The 16,838-nt window shown below is 31.7% G+C and overlaps 2 protein-coding genes across 2 annotated transcripts in view; one reads left to right on the forward strand and one right to left on the reverse strand.

Moving 5' to 3' along the window:
- LOC143062798 (uncharacterized) overlaps positions 1-16,838 on the forward strand; it is a 528,850-nt gene that overhangs the window by 215,116 nt on the left and 296,896 nt on the right. The gene's annotated exons all lie outside the window — the stretch shown is intronic.
- LOC143062788 (protein unc-80 homolog) overlaps positions 1-16,838 on the reverse strand; it is a 126,082-nt gene that overhangs the window by 61,831 nt on the left and 47,413 nt on the right. The window contains exons 25-37 of the mRNA XM_076234572.1: positions 15,084-15,218; positions 14,510-14,706; positions 13,875-13,958; positions 13,504-13,572; positions 13,011-13,109; positions 12,578-12,674; positions 9,841-9,962; positions 6,898-6,975; positions 6,338-6,445; positions 2,600-2,644; positions 1,682-1,866; positions 977-1,106; positions 494-562 (exon numbers count right to left, since the gene is read on the reverse strand). Coding sequence (XP_076090687.1) covers positions 494-562; positions 977-1,106; positions 1,682-1,866; positions 2,600-2,644; positions 6,338-6,445; positions 6,898-6,975; positions 9,841-9,962; positions 12,578-12,674; positions 13,011-13,109; positions 13,504-13,572; positions 13,875-13,958; positions 14,510-14,706; positions 15,084-15,218 — 1,418 coding nt within the window. The remainder of the gene's footprint in view (positions 1-493; positions 563-976; positions 1,107-1,681; positions 1,867-2,599; positions 2,645-6,337; positions 6,446-6,897; positions 6,976-9,840; positions 9,963-12,577; positions 12,675-13,010; positions 13,110-13,503; positions 13,573-13,874; positions 13,959-14,509; positions 14,707-15,083; positions 15,219-16,838) is intronic.

A 16,838-nucleotide genomic window follows, 5' to 3' on the forward strand; every position in this document is an offset into this window, starting at 1 on the left:
TCCTTCTTTTTCATTTGGACTAATAACTTTTTAAATTACAAGCCAGTCACTCCAATAACTGTTTGGTAAACTTTCTTACCATAAGATCAGTTTTCTTTGGGGTTGGTAATTGTAATTTGGTAAGAGTTTTTAAATGATTGTTGTAGAAAAGTGAAACAAAACAGGCAAGTCTCAGTAACTAAATAGACATAATTATGAAAATAGTTATGTTTTTACTTTCTGTACTATTGATCCTCTAAATAATTGAAACTTAATACACAAAGGGATATAAAATTCAAGCTGCTGAAAACAATAGTGATTGTTTATTTAATTATTTGTTTTCATGGTCAAACAATTCCTCATGAAGATTCAATTAACATATTTTTTCAGCTATTAATTAGGTATAACAATACATCAAAACAAATGTTTGACTTGATATTCTATAATTAGAAACAGATACCATGAGATAGAGGTACTACTCTGGTGATCAACCTCGTAAAAATAACATGCTAACCTTTCTACAGTCCACAATACCAGTCTCTGATGAGGACTCATCTAACAATGGCACAATACTACCAAACATCTGGGGAAAAAGAAGAAAGGAAATATACTTTTTAAAAACTTAACCAAAAACACTTGCATAACCTATACATATATAGATTTCGAAGATGCTTCCCAAAAGTTAGAATAGAAAAAAATTACATTAAAAGATTTCAATCTCAAATAAAACTGGATCAATAATATTATTAGTGGCAATAGAAATTAGAGATGGGCCATAACAACAGTACCTAGAAACAGTATATTTTGAATGAGCTAATCGATGAACAGCTATAAATTTTATTTTATAGTGACACTTTCAATAAGTGATAAATGCTAATTTTCATAACTTCCCACATGTTTTTTTTTCAGGGTGAACTGACTGATTATGGATACAATTTGAGTATAAATCAAGATTTTTTGATAAAAAAGTGAACTTAAAACATATAATAATGCTTACCTGTAAAATAAATGGTTTTCTGTGTAGGATGTAAAAGGTCTTGCATACAAATTGTATAGCTGAACACAACACTGGGTTAGGCTGGTTATTACTGTATGTCTTCAATAGGCTTGGCATGATGTACATAAATCTACAAGAAAGTATCTTAAAAAATACCTTCTATTATGAAAAAGAACTTCTAAAAAGAAGAAATATTCTGTAATATAACTTCCTCTCGAAACAAATGCAGGAACATGATACAGTATTTGTTCATAACAGAATAAAGGTGTAGAACATTTGCTTCAGGAACATATATTATGGCATTATTTATAACAAAGTTTCCAGGGAAACTTCTGTAGGGAAAAGCTCTGGGTGTGGATATTGTTGCTGTGTTGAAGACCTATGCTGGCCTTGTGTTGTTTTTCTGGTCTTTGTTCAGGTGATGGTCTCTTTGACACATTCCCTGTTTCACTTCTATTCTATATATAAAAGATTGATTTATCTGATATACTTGTGGTTGCAGCTTTTTTTCACAAAATTTGTATTTCACTAAAATTTCAAATTTACATGATTAAAATCTACCTGGTTTAATATGATAAAGTTAATCCAAATTACTACTTGCAAGTCATCACCAACAACCTTTAAAGAAATAAGTAAAAAAGTAACATTAAAAAATTGGACATGTGTGAAGGAGGGAATAAATACAATAAAGGAATTCTAATTTACCCATTCATTGAGAAGATATACTTGAAGTGTATACAAGTGTTGATAAGCGACATCAAGCAGAAGCGCAACATTGCTGAATCTTCACAATGGAGAATGATGCAGCCATTGATGACATTGAGAAAGAGCTGAAGGTCACTGGACCATGCAAATGTACTGGTCATTGAATCAAACATGGTGGTCATCAACTGTAACATAAATATAAACAACTGATGATAAATATGTAAGAATATTTTTTATCAAACATTATCAAATGATATATGACATACATATTGTACATGCATTTAACTTTATGCCATTTCTATACATGTATTCAATATTTTATATTTTTTTTTTATTTTCAAGTGATACATGAATTGGCTGACAAACTCAAGTAACTTGACTTTTGTATATGAAACTTATTTGTGATGTCATAAACATGCCACAATCAATAGATCTGACAGAAATTGGTCGATTCACACATATTGTTTTTTTGGTAAAATGAAATGCAATATTTCTTACACAGAGAAATTTGAAGGCATTAGGCAAATATGTATGAAATAAATCAAATATGGTTTAACTGATGTCTTAAAGGTCTTAAGAACTGTTCTTACTGGAGTTTAATAGACTAATGTTTTCTGATAATCTGAAGGATTGTTATTTTAATGTGTTTATTACTATTTTTAATTCAAGGGTAAACAAAATATCTGTATCAACTTTGTAAATGCCCTTTCATTAAAAAACTAGATGTGTCAAAGCGAAACGAATGGCCCCATCTCAAAAAGTTGAAAAATCTGCAATTTCAATAACACATGTAGACACAAACATATTGGTAGTTTCACATATCAAAAATCAGCTCAAAATCTGGAGGCATATAGAAAAAAAGTCTGTATAACTTCGTTGCAGGGCCATACAATGAATAAAGCAAAAAAACAATCTTACCTTAACCCATGAGTACTTGTGAAGAGTATCTAGTCCATACAGTTCCTATAAATATTTAAAAAAATAATTTAAAACACAGTATATAGTACTATACTTTTATACAACAATCGAGAACAAATAACTTAAAAATTAAGGAAAACAACAATTTCATTTATCATTTGAATAGACAAATAGTTTTTTTTATCCTATTCACAGAACTGGCATTTCAAATAATTGGCATATATTATAAATGTCATATGATATAGTCAGTCAGTTGACATTAAAACAGGTTATATATTTTATGTATGGTAAAGAACACACAAGTTTATCAAATGAAAGCAAAATTGTAAAAACTATAATCTTCAGATAACTGTAAAAAAACAATTGCATTTTTTATGTTTCTGAGCAATAAATCAAAGCGCTGTAAGCGCTGAAGGCAGTTAACCAAAAACCAAGGCATTCGTTATTATGAAAACTGTGGCAAAGTTGCCTCAACATTAAACATTCATATATATACATTTATGTTTATCTAATGATTTATTTATTAAGGCAAATAATTTATATGTTATCAAGGTTTCAAAAGCAATGCATATAGCAATGTATATTTTTATGGTGAGTCTGCAGTGGTACAAGTTCCCAATGATTGCAGTTGTTCTACTTGGTAGTTAACCTTGGTTTTATTTGAATGCTAGAAGTTCAAGTTGACTTAGTATGAACATGTAATAGTATGAATGGACTGGTTTCCCTGGAAAGAAAACTGAATTTGTTTTCTATAGTACAAAAGTTATGAGACACGAATCAGACAAATGTTCACTACAACAGGGATCAAAGGTGAGGTCTGACTGACTTGTCCATAGTAAATGTAAATGATTTGTTACTTTGTCCCATACATATGAATATATATAATTTAGGGGTGGGGATCTCAACGGTTTTCAAGTTCTCAAACAGGTAGGGGTAGGCAGAGGATTTAGGAGGGTAGGGTGACCCCAGGGACTCCCCCTATATTTCCTTTAATTAGTTATATTGGCCCATATATGAATATATATTGTTTTGGTGTGGGATCTCGACTGTTTCGAAGTTCTCAAACAGGAGGGTTGGGGTGACCACAGGGACTTCCCTTATATTCCATTTGATTTGTTATATTGTCCCATACATGAGTATATATGGTTTAAGGGTGAGGATCTTGACCATTTCCAAGTTCTCAAACAGGAGGGTGTACAGTGACCCAAGGGACTCCCCTATCTTTCATTTGAATTGTTATATTGTCCCGTACATGAATATATATGGTTAAGTGGTGGGGATCTCTACGGGTTTCAAATTCTCAAACAGGAGGGGGTGGGGTGACCCAAAGGACTCCCACTATTTTTCATCTGATTTGTTATATTGTCCCATACATGAATATATATGGTTTAGGGATGGGGATCTCAACAATTTTTAAATTCTAAAACAGGAGGGTTTGGGTGACCCCCAGCGACTCTTCCTATATCATTTTTGCCTATATTTCATTGATTTTTCATATTGTCACAAACATGAATATATATGGTTAAGGGGTGTGGATCTCGACCGTTTCCAAGTTCTCAAACAGGAGGGGTGGGGTAACTCCAGGGACTCCCCCTATATTTCATTTTATTTATTATATTGTCCTTACTTGAATATTTGCAGGGGCGGATTCAGTCGGAGGGGGGCGGGCGTGCACCCCCTTAAATTTGCAAAGCATGGGTTGTTCTCAGCTTAATAAAGAATATTCCGATAATTTTACCTCAAATTTTTTTTAGCCTCGCTCTGCTTGGAGAAAATTTAAGTTTGCGCCCCTCCTAACCTAAAATCCTGGATCTGCCCCTCATATGGTTTAGGGGTTGGGAGCTAGACCGTTTCCAAGTTATTAAACAGGAGGGGGGTAGAGTGGCCCAAAGATGCCACCTATATATTTTATGATTTACTTACATTCAGGTATATATAATATAGTTGCATTATTTGTGAAAATAAAGAAAGAAACTTTCAGCTACTTTAATTGACCCTTCAAAATTGAGATAAAAAATAACCCTTTGAAATTGCAGTAATATGTTTACACTTTAAAAGCATCTCACATGCATTATCATCATTCATCACTGATTAAGAAAATTTAGACTGTGACCATGAACATGTAGATATTTGTTTAGGGGCCAGCTGAAAGACGCCTCCGGGTGCAGGAATTTCTCGTTACATTGAAGACCTGTTGGTGACCTTCTGCTGTTGTTTTTTTCTATGGTCGGGTTGTTGTCTCTTTGGCACATTCCCCATTTTCATTCTCAATTTTATTAGATATACTATTCCCAGCTGTAACGTTGTATTGGATTTTTAAATTAAAATTTGTCAAAAAGAATTTTGAGTTTCTGTATAAAATATTTTTCTGCTTTTTCTTTCTTTAACATATATCTTTTGGTTTACAATTCTAGTGTTTATATTCATTTACCATGCATAGATGTATTTTTTCACCTGTTTGGATTTATTTGGTAATTGATCGCCAAACCCGGAATTACCCTTATCCGCTTCCGGAATTGGAACCGATATTGTCACGGCCGCCATTGTTATGTGTTTACAATGTTGTTTTTGTCAATCAGATACGATTTTACTCGAATTTATACATTATTTGTCTGCAATTTTCTGTATAAAGCTAGCGGTTGAACAAAATGAACATCGCTGTTATGAAAAATAATGATAAAAATAAGTTTTTAGCTCGTTCAATTGGAGACTTTGGAGAACATGGTGAAAAGGTTTGCAAAGTTAATTCTTATTTTCTTTCAAGTGGAAGGTGACTACGTCGGGCGTAGCTAGAAACCAACTATCCTAGTCGAAATTCCGCTTGTAAAAGTGGAAGGTTGCGGACCTCGGACCACCGCTAATTTGCACACCTGCCTCCAAATTGAAAAGATATGAAAATTACTTTTTCTAATTTGAAATTGCCGCCAACAGCATGCACAGTTGAACTTATTATATAATAGACTACTGACGTAGTTGTACTACATATTGATGACAAACAATATTCCTACGACTTTTGCCATTTGGGAAATCTTAACTACTTGTCTTAAGAGATTTTCGGCGATTAAATATTTCATACAATTGTTCTTTGACATCTTTAGCTAAAAGCACAAGTCATAATGAACTACACAAGGATTCTTAATAAGCACTACTTCCTATGTGTAACTTCAAAACTTTTGGATAAATCGACAATCATTTATGGTTTTTCTGGTCATATTTTTTGTAATCTAGAATAAAAAGTATTAAAAAAGTGTTCAATTAGTTATATATAACATAGTAGCAAGCTAGATAATAACAATGGCAAGTATTTCAGCATTTATTGGGTAGAACACAAATCTAGGGTGCTCGCATAATGCAGCTTAACTGCATAAAAAAACATGTTGGTTATTTCTGTTCCATTGTTATTGTTATATTATTACATACTGTAAACAAAATCATTTCATGAGTGATTTGTACTCATGAGTAGAATACACAAATGATATGCGAAACATGGATCTTCCCTTACATAAATACAGTTGGAAAATTGTAAAATAAATCACCCCTTGAAAGGTACCAATAAAAAGACAAAACACAAAATGAAGTATCTGTGAAAATTTGTTAGGTTACAGAAAGTTGGTCTTGAGGTGGTCAAGGTTGTTTGCAACCTTTGTAATTATATAACTAAAAGGCAACAAGTAATATGTTCCAGATAACATTTCATTCTGTTTTTCTCTTTTAACTTAACATCCTGTCTATACTTGCCTGTCCCCAGTTGCCTCCATAAAGTCCAAACTCAGCTTCAAGAGCTTTCCTTGGGAAAGATGGTAACTTCAGGAACTCCTCGTGAAGGAAAGACACATGGTTTTGTAACTAGAAAAATAATTTCACTGAATTTCTTGTAAAAATGTATTTTATGTTTTCTTTTCTATTACTGATTTTCTTACAAAACAATATACATAGATAGAAATGTTAAATAAAATACTAACTTTGTGCATTTTTTCAAAACTTATTATTGTCCAATATGAGAAACAATACTTAAACTTAGTTCTCCTTGCTTTAGAATAATGAAATATCATCAACAAATTTTGGCCTTTCATAAAAAATGGCAAATTGACCACAGTATTAGTTACAAATTGACTCCTCAATCTAAGTGTAAAATATGATTTTTTTATCAAATGATTTAAAGTCTAAGAATATGTTTTACCTTTCAATACTATAAAATTTCAATGTAATAAACACCAACCATAAGTCACAGTGACCTACTTTCCTCACCTGATGTGGTGGTGTATTCTTTAGAACAGCAGTAGTGAATAGGACCTTACCTGATGTGGTGGTGTATTCTTTAGAACAGCAGTAGTGAATAGTACCTTCCCTATTTCTACAAATTTCAGAGTAAAAGCCTACAACAAATCAACAGTATTTTCTAGTTAATAGCTGAATCTAACAGGCCTAGCTATTATCTAAACTTGGAATTTATTAAAATTTTCAAGCACAAGAGATTATGCAAATTCCATAATTAAAAGTAATTCCAAGTTCAAATTATAGCCTGTTATCTGCAATTATGAGAATTTTACATGTAGATAAAATAATTGCTACCAGTTTGAATGCTATTTGCCAAATCTATCAGAACATAAATGAACTGTATATAACTAACTGTAGATGGCATTCCGTAGATTTAACCACTAAAGGAGTAGGTTCAGTAAGACCCCTTTTTGGCCCAAAATATAGCAGTTTTAGAAAATTGTGAAAATGTAATCTTTAAGCTATATTTTGGAAAGTAAAATGCTTCTGCTACATAAATATGAGCTATGTTTGACAATACAGTGCACAAATATTGCGTTCTAGCATCACTAAGTCGTGCTAAATTACTGAAATCTTCAGAATTTTAGCATTTTGGTTATTTTTTAGACGGTTTCCGTCTAAAATGAAAGTGGCCGCATTTGTGTTCATTCATAATATTGAAATGTAAGTTGTATTTGATGATAATACATAACATATATAAAGGTTGAGGATGAACACAGATGAGGCCACTTTCATTTTTGACAAAAACCATCTGAAAAGTGACGTTTTTTGGCATATTTGATAGATTTTTCATATTTAAGCTTGAATCGGAGTGTTTTTAATGACTAAATCAGTTAAAATCTTTCACATTAACTAATCGAATCAATTAAAATAGACACTTCAGTGTTTAAAAAGTCTCCAAAAACTTTCGTTAGATGAACCTGAAATTTGAGGCCAAAATCATTCCTTACCGGACCTACTCATTTAAATTCTAGAAACAAAAGTATATGACAGACAACATAAAAGTAATAGTAAGACAAATGTACTGATGATGATATGACAGACATGAGGATCCGTATAATATTCCCTCATACTATCAATTAGGTCAGAAGCCTGTAATTTAGTGGTTATTGGTTATTCACTGATATAAATCTTTTTCATTTGATGTTCTATTACAAATGAGGCTATTGGTTTTCTCATTTCTAATTTTAATAAATGTTGTCTCACAAGACCCTTTTATAACTATAATAGTTGAAATTGAATTCTTAGGAAATGATAGACTGAATAACTAGAGGCTCTAAAGAGCCTGTGTCGCTCACCTTGGTCTATGTGAATATTAAACAATGGACACAGATGGATTCATGACAAAATTGTGTTTTGGTGATGGTGATGTGTTTGTAGATCTTACTTTACTAAACATTCTTGCTGCTTACAATTATCTCTATCTATAACAGTACTTTCTGTGGAAAATGTTATTGAAAATCTTCAAATTTTAAGAAAATTGTTAAAAATTGACTATGAAGGGCAATAACTCCTTAGGGGATCAATTGACTATTTTGGTCATAGTGACTTATTTTTAGTTCTTACTTTGCTGTACATTATTGCTGTTTACAGTTTATCTCTATCTATAATAATATTCAAGATAACAAAAAAACAGCAAAATTTCCTCAAAATTACCAATTCAGGGGCAGCAACCTAACAACCGATTATCTGATTCATCTGAAAATTCCAGGGCAGATAGATCGTGACCTGATCAACAATTTTACTTCCTGTCAGATTTGCTCTAAATGCTTTGGTTTTTGAGTTATAAGCCAAAAACTGCATTTTACCCCTATGTTCTATTTTTAGCCATGGCGGCCATCTTGGTTGGTTGGGCGGGGCACCAGACACATTTTTTTAACTAGATACCCCAATGATGATTATGGCCAAGTTTGGTTAAATTTGGCCCAGTAGTTTCAGAGGAGAAGATTTTTCTGAAAGATTACTAAGATTTACGAAAAATGGTTAAAAATTGACTATAAAGGGCAATAACTCCTAAAGTGGTCAACTGACCATTTTGGTCATGTTGACTTATTTGTAGATCTTACTTTGCTGAACATTATTGCTGTTTACAGTTTATCTCTATCTATAATAATATTCAAGATAATAACCAAAAACAGCAAAATTTCCTTAAAATTACCATTTTAGGGGCAGCAACCCAACAACGAAATGTCCGATTCATCTGAAAATTTCAGGGCAGATAGATCTTGACCTGATGAACAATATTAATACTGTGTCAGATTTGCTCTAAATGCTTTGGTTTTTGAGTTATAAGCCAAAAACTGCATTTTACCCCTATGTTCTATTTTTAGCCATGGCGGCCATCTTGGTTGGTTGGCCGGGTCACCAGACACATTTTTTAAACTAGATACCCCAATGATGATTGTGGCCAAGTTTGGTTAAATTTGGCCCAGTAGTTTCAGAGGAGAAGATTTTTGTAAAAGTTAACGCAGGACGACGACGGACGACGGACGCCAAGTGATGAGAAAAGCTCACTTGGCCTTTCGGCCAGGTGAGCTAAAAATGACAAATTGTGTTATGGCTCTTGTCTGATATTTATGCTGAGTTCACACGTAATTCGAATTAGTTTAATTCGCATTCGAAATGTTTGACGTCCTAACGTCAATTCTAATTCGAATTACAATGCACGTCAAATTCGCTTTACTGTCCTAACAACGTTAACTTTTTATTCGTATTAACAAAAACGTATTTCTAATGCGAATTTGTTAATTTGAATTAGCTAATTCGAATCAATTCCAATTAAAACAGAAGAGTGTGTGAACGCAATTAGCGAATTCAATTCGAGTTAAATGTACGTGTGAACGAGGCATTAAATGATGAATACCAAGAGAGAACCAGCTACCTTTGTTTTCAGAAGAAAAAAAAAATTTTCACACTATGTCAAGAAAATATATACAAACAGAATTTTCCAAACATAGTCTAACCTGTTTATCTAGATCCTGAAAGGCTTTATCAGGATTTATATTAACCAGACTCAGCTGTGGATAGAAGTTACGTCGGAAGAAGTAGAAATCCCTAACATAAGAGTTCAGGTTATGTATCTGGTCTGAAAGTAAAAATCAAACATTGTAAGATAATAATCGGAAAATTATTTCATATCATCTTACAAACAACGAAATTGTGAACTATATAAGCATTACATGTATTAGACAAATTTCCTATTTTTTTGACTTGTACATATTTCTTCCTCTTTCTTTTCAAACAGCATCTGAATTAATATTTCACCATAACTTTGCTTTATAAAGTTTTTATCCTTTTTCTTTTGAGATTTTTTTTATTAGCCTACTCTTTTACAAATGTCATTGTTTTAAAAGGAAAGTAATTTTATGAAATTTCTGCATTTCATTCAAATTAGACATAACAGTACATGGACATTACAAGTTAGGATATCACAGAAAATGCAACAAAAAGTAAAAAATCATCTGACATTCAATACCATATCTACACAGGCAAAATTTTGCTCACATGAGTTTCACATGAATCTCACCAGAAATTCACATTAAATGAGCTTATACTTGCCTTGAATCAAAATGAATTTCATGTGAGACTCATATAAATCTAAACTTATATGAGTGAAATTGTCATGTGTTCACAACTAAATGATCAATAATGCACATGTCAAAACATTGGCAAACAGGAAGGAGGTTATTCAACAGTATCACACCTGATTGTCATGTTCTACATGCTTGGTAAAAAAACACATACTATTCTTGTTAGAAGGGGTTAATTTTGTAATAATAAGGAATAAGATGGGAGAAAATCAAGCAATATTATATTACACAAGTATTATTGCATTTTTAACTGTTATGTTCAATATTAATAAAACCCCTTACCATTACTTTTCTTTTGATTTCCTGAAAGCAATTTAGATAAAAATTCCAACAAAATTTCAGTGTTTCTTTTGTGGGTTTTTTTCTTTTTACCATCAATGCTTTTCTCTCTTTTGAATGTGAATAAAAAATATAATCATACTGATATTTCAGAAATTATTTTGAGGTTTTTATTAATGCAATGCCTTGATGATCGAAGGAATAAAAAATTGCATTCTGATATCTGGCACATAGCTTTTCCTAAAATTGCACTAAATAAACTTGCACTTTTGTTCATTCTTCAAAAATCACTATAATAAATGCATGAAAAAATTTATGAATTAACAGTACCTTGATTTGTTTCATGAAAACAGGGACCTACATGTATAAATTTATAATGACATAATTATATAGGTAGTAGGCCGGATACATAGTTATTTCGTAGTGCATTTCTTTTGGAAAATAAATTCAAATTAAAACCAGATGCTCCGCAGGGTGCAGCTTTTTACGACTGCAGAGGTCAAACACTGAACAGTTGAAGCAAGTATGGACACAACATTAAAGCATGATACAGCTCTGAATTTGAATTGTGATCAAATTTTTGACATAATATAGGTTTCTGACACATAACAAATGTCAAGATCTTACAAATCTATTACACAATACTGTGCAATTAAAGATTTCTTCTTGAAACTTTTCAAAATTTGAAATTTGAGAAACTTTGAAGAAACAAATTGAACCCCTTAAAAAAATTGGAACCCCACCCCCCCCCCCCCCCCCCCCCACACCCCCCTTTGCAGCAATTTCCCCCTAACTAGATCCCAACCTTTCCATTGTAGTATAATTGAACCTCTAGTACAATTTCAGAGAGATCTATACACTTAAACACTAGTTATTGTCTTGAAACTAGAAAAATGCTTATTTTTAGCCCTTTTTTGTCCTCTAATTCCTGCATGAATGGGCAATAGCCCCCAAACTCAATACACAGCCTTCCTTTTGTGATTTTGAACTTTGTGGTACAATGTCAGAGAAATCCATACATTTACACACAAGTAATTGTCCAGAAACTACAAAAATGCTTGTTTTTGGCCCCTTTTGGGCCCCTAATTCCTAAACCATCGGGACCATCATCCGCAAAATTAATCCCAACCTTCCTTTTGAGGTATTGAACCTTCTTATTAAATTTCAAAGAGATCCATTAACGTAAACTATAAAATTTAAAAGTAATTGTAAAGTAAGTAAAGTTATGGTCTAGACACCAAATGTGTCTTTGGACGACGCAGACCATGACAACTTCATACCATTATACAATCCAAATTTTTTTTTTGCGGTTGTATATAAAAATCTCACCTGCTCTATTCAAAATGATTTTTACAGTGTAGTGTACTACTATGGGGACAAATAATATCAAAATTACAGAAAAGTCTACCAGCTTAAATCAAACTATGGATAATTTTTATAAATGATAAGCGGGTTTGAATTCAGTTTAAAAGCTTAAGACATACTAATTTTTTACCTTTTTTTATTAGACCAAATTACAACTAACAAAGATTCAGCATCCAAATTTTTTATAAATGTAATTTCATCCCTTTACTTAGTATTTCAGCCATAAAAATACCAAGAAATACATTCAGAAAGTGTTTCGAAAACATTTACATGTTATTGTGTTCTCGGACCAGTATATGAATAACTGTCTTAGTATTTTTTTCAAAAATTGCTACATGAGCTTTATAACTATTTAAATACAATTTAGATTAACAAAATTCGAACTTTATGCAATCATCCCTTATAGTTCAGTCACTTGTTAAATATTTATTAGTTATACTATAATTAGTGATGAACAAATACTTACTAGATTTACTGTCAACAAGGAAGTAAGATGGGTAGTCTTCCTCAGGAATATTGAAAAATTCTAAACTTTCTTGTAGAATCTGGGAAAACTGTGTGTCCTATAATTTTACAATTAAAGCAAATTACATGTATAATAACATCATTATTCATTCATTCATTGAGAAATTCCTTTTAAGAAGTTAACTGAAACTTTATTGTTACATTACATTCGAATCAATTTACTTTATTTGTCCCTGGTACCAAAAGTAAAGGCATTTGATATAATAAAGCATTTGACAGCAAAAATACCTGAAAGGTCTAAGCAGCCATGGTTTACTTCTACAAATTGTGACTTAGATGGAGAGTTGTCTCTTTGGCACTCATACCACATCTTCTTATATCTATCTACAATCTTGTTGGACTGAAGGATTCAGAACCGAAGTTTTGATACCAACCTCATGTATTGGTAACTGAGTAGGAATACTGGTTTGATCAGGACCATGAACAATTATCTTCTTAGCACTTGGCACCATAGCAGAGATCAACAAGTAGGGCTACAAGATAACACATGATAATTTATTGATACTGTTCAGCTTCTAGCGTTGTTATAACAAATTGAAGTATTTGACAAAACAACATTAGTCAGTGCACACGAAAAAACTCATGTATTCATGGTATTTATCTGAAAATTTTATTTCACATTCTATTTCGTTTAAATTTCTCTAGTTGAGCTGAATTAATCGTCCTGAAAATTTTAGAAGAGGTTATGTAAAGTTTATGTGGAAAGATTTCTAAGGACACAGCTTTATTTTTATTTCTATTTTCATGGTGTGAATTTTCATTTACTGAAAGAAAGGAATTATCAATTATAATATCTTGTGATGGTGGTGTGCAAAAAAAAACATAGCCTTGTAAACATTAGAATCAGAAAGTAAATAATATACTAACGTCACACTGCTCTTTCTTTAGTGTCTGTTTCAAATCTTTGAAGTAGATTCCTTCAACACTAGGTATTACCTGTAATAGACAAAAACAAAGGAAAAACTGTAAAAATATATGTTATCTCATAATCTGTTAAAACAATGCTACCAAGATTTATTTTTTTATTTTAGTTTGTGGTAATAGGTATTATGTTTAAGTTTAATAACATTTGGTTCGAACAAACTAGAGTTAGAGAACTGAAACCAATTTGGGAGGTAAAGACTACAGAAGGACAAGGGTAAATATAATGCCCCTTCTGCTACAAAGGGGTCATAAAAACATATACAGTAATTTGGTTTATGCAATCAGAAAATTAAAATAATAAATATCTTACATACCTGCCAAATGAGAGCAAGTGCTCCCCCTATAGCCTCTTGACTTCCAGCACAAGGACTCCTCACATAGAACATTACATATCCTATCTACAACAGATATATATAAACATATTGTACTGGGGTGAAATATCCCAGTTAATCATGAAATTTAATTGGTTACCTTAATAGGGGATATATATGAGATCATTTCCACTGTGAACAAAAACCAAGATCAAAATGGTTTTTTATACAAATATATCATGCTAATAAGGGGTATTTGCCAAAAAAATGATTGAAAGGTAAAAACAAAAATCCAGAGCTGTTAGGCTGTATAAAGAATAACCATAAATTTGTCCTATAAGAATAGAAATAATTAATTGGGTTATTTTTATACATGGTATACCACATCTGCCATTGTATTTGCTAGCAAAAACCCCAGCACATGGAATTCCCTAATGACAAATACACCAGAAGAGAAAAGAAAATCTCAATACATAGAAATACAGCATTATTACATAAGGTGGAATTAAAATTTATAATAAAATCAAACTACTCCCATATATACATGATATATATCATCTAACTATAAATTATCTCAAAATTTATAATCTATTTGTAAAAGACTTTGAAACAGGTAGTATGCAAGGCTTAACACTTACAAGATAATTGAACAAAGAATGAGCCATCTGTGCTGGAAGGTCCTGAAAATGCAGGATCAACTTTCGTAACAAGAATAGTAACTCTTCTACTTTGTCCATTTTATCTTTCACAGTTAGCTTCTCCAGGAAATGACGCAGAAACAAGACAGGGTCATCTACTAAGGCATTCCATATAACCTTCTCTGATACCTCAGACACTGTAAATATAAGAGCAGTAATGATCTATACCTTTTCTTCATACACTATGCTAGGCTTAATTTGATTGAAAAAACAAGAAATATGATAAAATGGTGCAGTGGCGATCCAGCAATTTTTAAAAAGGGGGTTTCCTAACCTTGGTGAAAGGGGGGTTCTACCTATATGTCCCCATACAAATGCATTAATTGTTAAAAAAAAAGGGGGGGTTCCAAAACTCTCCCAGGATCTGCCCCTGTGGTGTAATAATATAAATAATTCTGCCTAGAAATATATCATTTATCTTTAAAAGCAATTCAAAATATAAACATCTCCTTTCAAACAACCATTCAAACACTGATATCAATCATTAAGACAGTTCTCTGCTATAATGTTTTACCTGATATGCCTTCACTGTTTACATCTCCATCATCCAACATGTGAATAATTGGTAAAACACAAGCACAGATGCATGATGGGAAAAATGATTGGGCCATCTGCACATGATGTACATGTTCTGTTCTCTCCTCCTCTCCTGAATATAAATTTTAAAATAATAACACATGATTCAACTTCTTGTAAATGATGTAAAATTTTCACTAAAAATTATCTGTTCTACGATAAATCGTGGTCAACACCCTTAATTAACTAGGGTGCATTGATTTCAACCAATTTTTACAAAATCCATTTTTTTCATTTGTGTCTCAAGGTAATATATCATGTGTGACAAAAAATAAAACTACATTTGCACCATTTTACATGTAAAATATAACGGAAAATTTTAAATATTCATTGCCACATCTCCAAAAAGATGTACTTTTTCAAGTTTTCCCCTGGGTATGTAAGTTCATTCTCATTTCTAACATAAAACTGAGAGTCACTTAAGTTTCAAATTAGATATTACTTGTTAACATGTTTGAGGTGTCAACATGGATGTTATCAATTCTGAGACAAACAGGCTGTTAGTTTTCTCAGAATTGGATTGTTTCAAATTTTTCATGTTGGGGCCATTTGTAGACAACTATATTTTCAACTGAACTGAAAATAGGTTTTTGAAGGTTGTACAGTGTCTATTATGGCTTTCATCCACTTCATTTGAACTTTGCTGGATAGATGTATATAGAATAAGTGTATTTTTCTATTACCACACATATAGGTTATCTAGCTAAAATGAGTACATCCAAACAATTACCATTGCTTACAAGTCTTGTTTCAGAACAAATTTTTGGTTTACTTCAGGGTATAGTGCTTTCTTTAAGATTTTATGATCTTGTTACTTTATAACAGAACTGTGTTTTTACTTTATCAACAACATTCTCTAATTAAGAACGTACCAGTGTATTATTAGTTATCTTGGTGTAATCAGGGGTGTACAGAATTTTACACCGTTGTTGAAAATTCATACACCCTGAGGCGCAGCCGAATGGGTGTATGAATTTTCAACAACGGTGTAAAATTCCGTACACCCCTGATTACACCAAGATAACGAATTTATTTCTTATGAACATTTCCTTAACTCATTTTGAAACCAGGATGTAAAATTGAAAAAATGGTAATGAAAAATTTACAGTGTAACGTTTTTTTCAATGTCTATGTTGCTGCGCATTGTAAAATACTTTTTACTTAATTTTTGGAAAAAATCAGAAAAATTTTGTGTTCTTTGAGTTATCCGGAAAAAAAATTTTTTTAAATATTTTTTATTTAAAATTTTTTGAATTTTTTTTTTTTTTTTTTTTTTAATTTTTAACATTTTATTTTGATTTTTTTTTTTTTTTTGTTTTTTTTATTTTTTAAATTTTTTTTTCTTGGCAAAAAAAAATAAAAAATTCTGAAATTTTTGGCAAAATTTTATTTATCCCGGGGTGAACCAGGGTGGGGTGTTATTTACACCGGGGTAATTAACCAATCAGATTGCAGTATTTTTGCTGCATAAGAAATAAAATGCTTTTATTATGGATTTGATGACTGATTTAGAATCCGCAATGCTCTTCAACTTTGTACTTGTTTGGCTTTATAAATATTTTGATATGAGCGTCACTGATGAGTCTTATGTAGACGAAACGCGCGTCTGGCGTACTAAATTATGATCCTGGTACCTTTGATAATTATGAGAAGGTATATGTTTTATTATGCAAACAAAAACTGTGTTTTAAAG

This window comes from Mytilus galloprovincialis, chromosome 2 (genome assembly GCF_965363235.1).
Source record: "Mytilus galloprovincialis chromosome 2, xbMytGall1.hap1.1, whole genome shotgun sequence".
In the NCBI taxonomy this organism is placed as follows: Eukaryota; Metazoa; Mollusca; class Bivalvia; order Mytilida; family Mytilidae; genus Mytilus; species Mytilus galloprovincialis.